Source organism: Anabrus simplex, chromosome 6 (genome assembly GCF_040414725.1).
Source record: "Anabrus simplex isolate iqAnaSimp1 chromosome 6, ASM4041472v1, whole genome shotgun sequence".
Lineage (NCBI taxonomy): Eukaryota > Metazoa > Arthropoda > Insecta > Orthoptera > Tettigoniidae > Anabrus > Anabrus simplex.
The window spans coordinates 170,287,983-170,298,096 of NC_090270.1; the positions used below are offsets into that span (position 1 = coordinate 170,287,983).

At 37.8% G+C, this 10,114-nt stretch overlaps 1 protein-coding gene across 1 annotated transcript in view; it reads left to right on the plus strand.

The window, feature by feature from the left end:
- The window catches only part of CNPYb (protein canopy b), a 95,110-nt gene extending 85,781 nt beyond the window's left edge, over window positions 1-9,329 (plus strand). The window contains exon 5 of the mRNA XM_067150033.2: window positions 7,483-9,329. Coding sequence (XP_067006134.2) covers window positions 7,483-7,707 — 225 coding nt within the window. The 3' untranslated portion in view covers window positions 7,708-9,329. The remainder of the gene's footprint in view (window positions 1-7,482) is intronic.
- The last annotated feature ends 785 nt before the right edge of the window (window positions 9,330-10,114 follow it).

Consider the following 10,114-nt stretch of genomic DNA (forward strand, 5'->3'; position numbering starts at 1 on the left):
ACCATGGGAAAGAGGCAAAGACTAGAATAGGAAAATTAATTCCAGAGAAAGTATTCTAGCCATCTTGTGTCTGTTGTCGTGGAAAGTGTTTCGAAAATGCACAAAGGCGGAACAAAATCAACTTTTGGCCGGAGGGATAAAAATCTGCAAGAAATGAGACGAAAGGAAGGGAAGCAGGAAACAGGTATTACACACGACCGACAGATTACTGTGCATTATTCTCTGAAATCATAAGGAAGTCTTCAAGTGGTCTGCAAGAAAATGTTCCAGTCAGTTTATGGAATAACCAAATTCAAAATAGATTATTTAGGGCCTGTACTACGACTGTCAAACAGCCAGATACGTAGGCTGCAGTTTTGCAAACTAGAAGTTAAATATTTTCTTGCTTACTACCAACGGATTTTAACAACGGTATTGTAATGCGGAAGATGTAGTAACATTTTTATTGGGTTGGTAATAAGGTTACTGAAAATATAGTGAAATTTAGCGTGGTGGTATACGTGTTCCCTTGTATTTTCGTTTGTTTAGCTCTATTCCTTTTGAAATTGTATTACTAGAATCCAATATTAGACTCTTATTAAGCTATAATGTGGAAGTCCAGGTCAAAAACAGAATTAGGACTGAAATATACACATACAAAGAAATGTTAAAATTAATTAACTGTATAACGAAACTGAAACTGTTATAGAAAATAAAAAGATTGAAAATGTAACCTGAACGCAAAGGTTAAGATTCAGGTTATGTATATTTTTTGTCTAGTACTATTTACGAGGTTGCGCGTTACGACGAAAGTAAAGTTTATATTCGTAATTAATGCCACTGATGCAGCGTGGGATCATTAATTTTATTATTAATTCAATTTGTGGGAATAGTAACTGGCAAGCATTTATCTCACTTTAGCGTAAATACTTTTGTAGCAAGTTGTTATGAAGTAAAAGAAATATAACCTCCTTAACATCCTCATTCGACGGACGAATCGCCATGAACAACGTCGTATACCTTTATTCCATATGTGCGTCGTGGATAGATTTGGAATAGAACCCCCGCTTTTGATACGCATTTTAATGATTAGGAAATGTGTACTATCACCTCTAGTACCCTACCGACTACCATTTACAAGGTAAAAAAAAATGTTAGGCTATTGGGACTCAAACCCACTTAAAACTGCTTAGCAGCAAGCTTTGCTGCCTTAACGACCACGGCTACCCATGATGCTTACGGTTACCTGTTTGTGTACTAGTGATATACTCAGTAGCAACAACTTACTAGCTTGGGAAATATTTAAGAATTCTGTAATAGCTGGACAGGAAGCATGACATACTTTATAAATATATACATAAATTACATTGTAACAACTTAATTTCGCATATCATCATGCAGATGTAGATTCATCTTCATGAGTAGCCATCTTGATTCTTTACACTAGCGTCCCCGATAAGAGCTAAGTGCCAGATAAGAGCGTTAACAGCCTCTCCAACTTCGGCATAGCTATACTGGAGAATATTTTCCCAGATTGCACATAAACAAATTCGTAGTACGCGGTTTCAACCGAACTTCCAGATAAATGTCCAAACTGCCAAATAAATTTATACCGCACTTTTATCTGGCTGTCGTAGTACAGGCCCTTAGTGGAAAAATTGAAATCATCTTCTGTTCCAGTTGTGTGTCTTGAGGATCAAAGAGGTCACCATGAACCCACAAACAAAAAGACTGAGGAAAGAAAGGCTATGTTGGATTATATAGAGAAGTATCCAAAGTATGAAAGTCACTACTCAAGAAGAGTTTCTCACAAACGGTATCTACAGAGCCACTTAAACATAAGAATGATCTATGATGAATATATAAAGGCTCATCTGAACGGTGGTTTGTACGACTTATTTTGCGAGGTATTTAAGTTAACCGGTTACGCATTTAAACAACCACATGTTGATACATGACTTGACTCAAACACCTCATTGAATCACAAAGGTTCATAAATTATCACTTGAAAGTAAAATAATTAAACTGGATATCTGACCGCACATTGCATGTCAACTGATATTTGGGAAAATTATGTACAATTTACAATGTCTAGTTCACGACGCAAGTCCGCTAATATTGGCATGACAGACTGGAATGTTCTATTAGGTCACTAACCTTTGCAGAATACAATGTTGAGCGCAATATTTACAGTTTGTGTAAGCTCAGGACATATTAGCATGTTCGTGATAAATTAAGCAAATTTAATGGTACTCGGAAATGTCCTATACTGTCTGTAAATAATTGTCAAAATTACGTGCACTTGAAGACTTGTTCAGCACTGTCTTTAAATAATTATTAAAATTAAACTGCACTCGAAGAAAGTCTGTCTGTGAATAATTATTATGAAGTAGAAATTATAAGTTCAGATATGGCACTGAAAAATTCTGTTCTCTCGGAACTTCACGAGAGGAAAAAACAAATTCAAATATAGCATTGGTATTCTATGTTTCTACAGTCTGTTACGAAGACACAAGTTCAAATGTAGTTCTCAGAAATATTCTATGTTCCCACAATTCGTTATGAAACACAAGTTCCAATGTAATACTCGGAAATATTGTAAGTTCCCACAGTTTGTTACGAAACACAAGTTCAAATGTAGCACTTGGAAAATCAAGAACAAATTTTATGTTCCTTCAGTTTGTTACTGAAACACAAGTCCTAATATAGCACTTGAAGAAAAATACTAAGTTCCGCTTCCACTGGAATCGAGCACTAGAGATGAAGAGTATTGTCCGGACATAGGTTCGGTTTATCGCACTTTGCAGAGCTCCACCCGTCACCCGTATCATAGAGACAGTGGAGTATTACTGACTCTGTAGCCTGAATCGCCCTATTTTTATACCTGGAGCCGATGAAGCATCTTGAAACGTGGATATTATCTACTTCAATAACTTCCAAAGTACATGGTAGATTTGCTCGAAAATTTGGTAGTTTGCGTCTGTTATGATGGCCTCAATGTTGGTGGTGCAAAAATAACAATATCTTAATCCCAAATAGACTTTTACACAGGGGTCGGAACATTACCATATATTGTCACGCCTTGCTGTGTGAAGCCAGCTCGCGGCGGCTACATCACAGCTGTGTACATCAGCAAGTTCAGAGGGCTTGCCTGTCCTCCACCTCGCGCGAAATTTAACACTCATACTTCGAACTTGTTTCACGTACGGTGTTTCCGGTACAGTATAGTGACTTTTCCTCTGTTGAACTATTCACATTGTTCTTTGATGATGATTTGCAGAATACAGTGTTAGGTTATAACAGGCAGCCAGGTGTGAGATATTACTGGGATTCATGTGGCGATACGAGAAATATTTGTAGTAATTCAGTGAAGCAGAACAGGTTTATTCTGATAATGAGATTTTTCATTTTGCTTATAATAATGACTATGAGCCAGATGACAGGTTATCGAAGTTGAGACCCATTATCAAGAAATTTAAAGAAAATTTCATGGAACACTTCATTCCTACCCGACAAATATATTTTGATGAATCAGTGATGACTAGGACCTTACTCACGAGATCCGACGCAGAATTGAGCAGGCCAGAACTTCTTTTCAGAAACAGAAAACTTTAGACAAGCCGTGACCTTTCCATTTCACAACGGACACGACTACTTCGGTGCTACGTTTTCAGCATTCTATTATACGGCGTTGAGGCATGGACACTAACTGAGACCATGTGCAAGAAGTTACAAGCATTTGAAATGTGGGCGTACCGAAGGATGCTGAAGATACCTTGGACAGGCAAAATGACCAATATAGACGTTTTGCACCATATGAACAAAGAACCAGAAATTCTCACTACCATCAACAGAAGGAAGCTAGAATACTTTTGTCATATGATGCGGAACTGTAAATATCACCTTCTGCAAGTAATACTCCAAGGGAAAATTAATGGAAAACGTGGTCCGGGGAGAAGTAGGACATCATGGCTCAGCGACTTGAGGCAGTGGTTTGGGGTGACAAAGCTTACTCTGTTCAGAACAGCTATGAACAAACAACAGATCATACTACTGATCGCCGACGTTCTGCGAGGACATGGCACATGAAGAAGAAGAAGTGATAGCATACTATGGCAGACACTCATGCAAACAGTTCATAAGGGGCAAGCCGATCAGGCTTGGCTATAAAACATGGTGCCTAAATACACCAGGATGATACCTAATGAATTTTGATATGTATATTATTATAAGGTATAGGGCCAGGGTCTAATGATAATATTAGTAAACATCATGGAAAATCAGCATGTGAAATGATAAACTTGATAAACAAATTTCCCAACAATTTCCAGGGGCTGCATTTCTATTCCTTCTTCGACAACTTGTTTACGAGCATGAACTTACTCTTATATCTAAAGTCGTGTGGGTACACAGGCACTGTAACTGTAAGAGAAAACAGAGTCTCAAAGGAATGCTATCTAATTCCTACCAAGGAAATAAAAGGAAAAGATCGAGGCACATGCGATTGCAAAGTAATGGTGACTTGATAATTGCTTGCTGGCACAACAACAATGCCTTAACTGTTGCTTCCACAATTCACACTGTCTTCCCACTGGAGCTGGTCAAGAGGATTTCCACGGCAGATATGAACGTCATCATGGTTCAATGCCCTGCGCTAGTTGGAATTTGCAATACATTTATGGGAGGAACAGATCTCATGGGCGGTACCATCAACAGATACTGCACCGATTAGGAGCAAAAAATGGTGATGGGAAATATTTTCCTGGATTCTACATATCAGCCTGCAAAATGCTTTGTACCTCAGCAACATGACATGGCCTAAATGATGCAGCTCCAATTGAACCGGGAAGTGATTCAATACTATGTCGATCCTATGGCACGGAGCTAAGCGGATCGGAGTGTACATCACTCTTATGTACCAGGGAAGGTAGTTTGTGTTGCAGATTGCAGACGATAAAAGATGATGGTGTGCTAGTGAGAAATGATCTGGCATAGTCTATGTGGCATGTGCAAAGTGTGATGTTGGGCTCTCTGTAAGTTGTTTCATTCCATTCCACACAAAAGGGCATACACATCACTTAGTCATCATCGATCCCCCTCCCCCACCAGAAAAGTAGTACAACATCCTACATTACGACACCTGCGGTGGAGAGGGGGAGGGGGATTTACAAAAATGACAACTGAAGAGCTCTGAATACCCAGTCGGTTTTCAACGTAATTTCCCAATATAGACATTGTAAATAATGTAATATTTTATATAAATGATTTTATTTTGCTTGTAAGTAATTAGGTAGCTAAACAATAACTTGTATCATCTTCTCTGCACTCATTGTTGTTCTATTTTCATTATTTTCTCAAAGCAAACAACATATGTGTTGATACCTTGCACACTACTTAAGTGCCTAGTGTTGCATATGTGCATCACCTTATATTTACAAAACTAAACATGTTTGCTGAAAAATAATGGAACTTCCTTTAATAATACCATATCCTAAGAATGTGTATTAGGAAAAATTAAACATTTCAAAAATGAAATTTTTTTCTTCTATTTTCTTTATGTCGCACTGACACAGATAGGTCTTATGGTGACGATGGGATAGGAAGGGGAAGGAAGCGGCCGTGGCCTTAATTAATATACAGCCCCAGCATTTGCCTGGTGTGAAAATTGGAAACCACGTTAAATCATCTTCAGGGCTGCCCGACAGTGGGGTTTGAACTCGCTATCTCCCGGATGCAAACTCACAGCTGTGCGACCCTAACGGCACAGCGAGACTTAAAATCTAGTGTTTGTAAAACTTTCATGCAAACAGGGAACGCTGTGTTGGTGTTGTTATTGTTGTTATTATTATTTTATTACAACTGATTGTACGTCACACTGACACAGATAGGTCTTATGGCGACAATGGGACGAAAAGGGCTTGGAGTAGAAAAGAAGCTGCAATGACCTTAATTAAGGTACAACCACATCATTTGCCTGTTGTGCAAATTGGAAACCATGGAAAACCATCTTTAGGGCTGCCAACAGTGGGGTTCAAACCCAACACTGTTTTTCCCGAATGCAAGCTCATAGCTGTGCGTCCCTAGCTGCATGGCCAACTTACTCAGTTTATTTTATTATCATTGCATAATACCAACACAAACTGTTAAATTTCTTGTGTTGTGTTATCAAAATTGTATTTCATTTAACAATCTTGTCTTATTTGTGATATGTATTTAAAAGAATGCTTTGTAACCACTTAATATTTAGGCAAATACTATTTCTTAAGCCTATCATTTAGGAATTTTTTTAGTCATGAGTGATGGGTACAGTCTTATAGAAGTTTGAGAACCTTTGTTTTAAACAAACCCCCAATGTATGCAGACTTTGCTGTTCAAGTGAAGGCCATCTGAGTGCGGATCCCTGTCTCCTACCCTCCCATTGGTAGAATCTATAAATCTCGCTCCCAGTTTCCTGCATACTTGCTCCATAGCCTTATTTAAATCCCCTATCGCCATGCAATCAGTATCTCTGCTATAGTGTCTTCTCCACTCCCTTAAATTTATCCCTGCTATCATAACCAGATCCCACATATCCCCAACTATGTTGGTACCTATTCCTGCTTGCTTTCCATTGCTTGTGCCAGTGTGGAAACCATCCCCTTCTCTGTACCCTCCTCCTTTCCTTGTACTTTCTTCAACATCTGCCTTAACCTAATTCCTAGATAACATTCTATCTTGATTCTTTTTCCTCCATACACTTTCCCCACGTGCCTAATGATTGAGTCCCTATGAACAGAGCTTTATCCCTACCCACCTTCCCCTCCTGGTCTCTCTTATTTTCCCTGATGGCTACAGAACCTATTTCCTCCTCCCTTCTGTCCCATGAACCTGTTCAAGCTCCTTCTTTCTATGCTCTATGCTTCCCTTTCTTATTACCTCCCCCCTCCTCTGTAACACTTTTTTGTTTTTTCAGCTTTCCTGTGTTTTATATGTAGTGACTCTACTGATTCCTCATCAATACTTCTCATGAACTCGCAATTTCCTTTCTCTTAAAACATTATCCCACCTGTCTTCCACAACTTCTGCCCTTCCTTCCCATCCCTCTTGTCTACCAATCAAACCCTGTACATTGTTTTGAGTGAGACCTATTTGCATTCCTGTCCGGTGTTAGAAGCCTAATTATCTTGCTCAAACTCTCTAATAGTAGTTGGTTTAATTGTTGGCTTAATGATATTCACTTCCACAAAATAAATTGCAACAAATATGTTTAAGAAATTTCAGCTATTGTTTCACCTGGTATTTTAGTTTAGTTACCATATTGATACTTCAGATAATTTTGTGGAGGCAGGTGGAAATTTTGTTGGCAATATCACATATGATTGAGGAAGGGTTTTAAGTTTGTTACAGTATTGTTTCTGAAGAAGCAACTTCAGAGTCCCCCCAATTCATACTTTCATATGAATGAATATGTTGATTGTATTATGGACCAAATTTCCTGTAAATAAAAGTATTTTCTAATTCTAGTGTGAAACTCTGGTAGAAGAGAATGAAGGAGAAATTGAACACTGGTACTGGAATTTGCAAGGAAAAACGCCTTTAAAACAATTTCTCTGTTCACAACGTATTCTGAAGGGACAGGATGATTCTTGCCTAAATGAAGATTTGTCCAAAGAAACAGGAAACAAGAAAAAGGGTGACACTGGTGAAAGGAAATCTGAGAAAATTAAAAAAGCTAAAGAAGATTTATGAAGCCTCTTCCAATTTCTGTTGATTAGGAACGGTTTGTCAAAGGTTTAGGCTTATTCCTCAAACTTGTACTGTCTACTATTCTGTATCTATCCTGTGTTAGTGAGGATGCTTGGAGGATTATGCATCGACCAAGACAATCGGAAAGTACAAATGTTTAATATCACTTTGTTGTGTAAAGCTTATGAGAGTAAGTTGTGTAGGTTTTTTAGTATAGAATAATTTATGTAAGAATATTTTGTGCAGATTCTGTGGATGTCTGTGGATTAGCTCAGAATTCTGGGAAATCTCAAACATGGACTAGTAAATCTTTTCTCACCACCAATCTAACCAAGAAGAGCTAAGTAGATATGAAATGTGTAACATGCTAATTTAATTAAATTATTTGTTCTTCCCAATTTATGTATTGTCATAATGACAAAACATACCATACAATTCTTGGCTGAACACAGATAGTTATAAAGTGAACACTATAAAAATTTACTTTATCTTGTAAATGAATTGTTAAGTACTGTATAAATGATTTGTTTGATGTGAAGGGAAGCCTTCAGAGCAAAAATAACTACTGGTTTCTGGACTTCTTTGTGTAAGCCCTAGCAGGAACAAAAGTCAGGAAACATTTTAGGAATGTTGCTCTGTGCCCCACCAAGACGACATAGTAAAGTCTATAATCTAAAATTATAACTGGTAATAATTCAAGTATGACATCAGCCATGTGCAGCCAATTTGATTTGATGCCAGTTAGGTTGCCTGCATATTGATTTCGGCATTGCTTTTTTCCTCTACTGGCTGACAGAGAAACTGAAACTTTATTGGGCAACCTATTGCTGAGTATTAATTAATTTTCTTGGGTAAAACGCCAGATATGTCACCAGAAATCTTCCCTATATTAACATCGTACGACATGAAACGAGAAAATTTGTAGCACATCATATTGGCGTGTAAAGGTCCTGGTTCAACAATATTCTCTAAATATTTATATCTGTCTATATTCGGTTCTCAATGTCACTACTAGGACCATGGCAGACTGTTTCTGCTAGACCTTGCGATCTGGAAGCCCACATTGTATGTACAGTACTTCTGATCCACTGAGGTAGATTATAGCAAGTGCTGATGATCAAGTGGTGAACATGCTAAGTTTTCATGCCCAGGAATGCCGGTTTGTTCCATACTGAGTTTCATTGATTTTTTTATGTGAGAAAATTCATAGCACATCATATTGGCATGTAAAGATCCTGGTTCAAGAAAATTCTCTAAACATTTATATCTGTCTATATTGGGTTCTCCATGTCAATACTAGGACCATGGCACTTACTATAAATTGAACCTTAAAATTGATATGTAAATCAAGCAATTGGCATCAACTTAAAGTTAGGAACTTTAATTTCAACTTTATACTGTGGTCATTACCATTGTTCGACTCCTTCGCTGAATGGTCATTACCGAGGCCTTCTGTTCAGGGGTCCCGGCCAGGCTGGGAATTTTAATTGAGTCTAATTCTTCTAGCTTGGGGACTGGGTGTTTGTGTTTGTCCCAACACTTTCCTCTTCATATTCAGAGAACACGCTACACTACCAACCACCAGAGAAACACGTAATAGTGATTACATCCTTCCACATAGGGTTGTCATCAGGAAAGGCATCTGGCTGTAAAACCAGTTCAAATCCACATGTGCGACACAGTTGACACCCACAGGTATGAGAAAAGTAGAAGAAAACTGGTGACTACCATTAAACAATTCTTTGAATACCTGCACACTCATTTTTGATTTTCTGAATCCATCAAGTGTTTTTCATTTATGTTATCGTCCATATCTTTTCCCATTATCTACCCATAACATCTTATTGTTTCCAGTCTGCTTTGAAATCACCTATTAGTACTGCAGTGAGCGCCTATGAAGTAACTAGACTGATCCTCTAAAATCTGTTATTCAACAAATTACTCCACGGAAATGTTATCACTAGGGATCAGAAGTCCATGTCCTAAAAACTGTATAAATATGTAAGCATTTATGCCCTAAAAATTACCTAAATATGCAACAAAGCAGGCATCATCAGTTTGAGTTTATTTCCATAAGATAAAATAATTATCTGTAACTAACGTCATTATTCCATGGATTTTGAAGTGCCAGCCTCATCATCAGTGAATTCATCACTGTTGCATTTAACAAGTAGGGAGTGATGAATAGTTTTCATGGTCACTTGTCATCTGTTGCCCTCAAATAAGCTTTGTAACGCAAAAAAACTTCATTCTACATCATACAAAGTGACAGGAGCATTCACAAATGCTGCTAACTGATATGCAGATATCGATTGTTCTGTTGGTGTTGTGTGTGCTTTGCGTTCTAGAATATCTACAATTTCAACCAGTACATTATATCCAAGATTTTTGGGGAGAACGTTTTGTTACT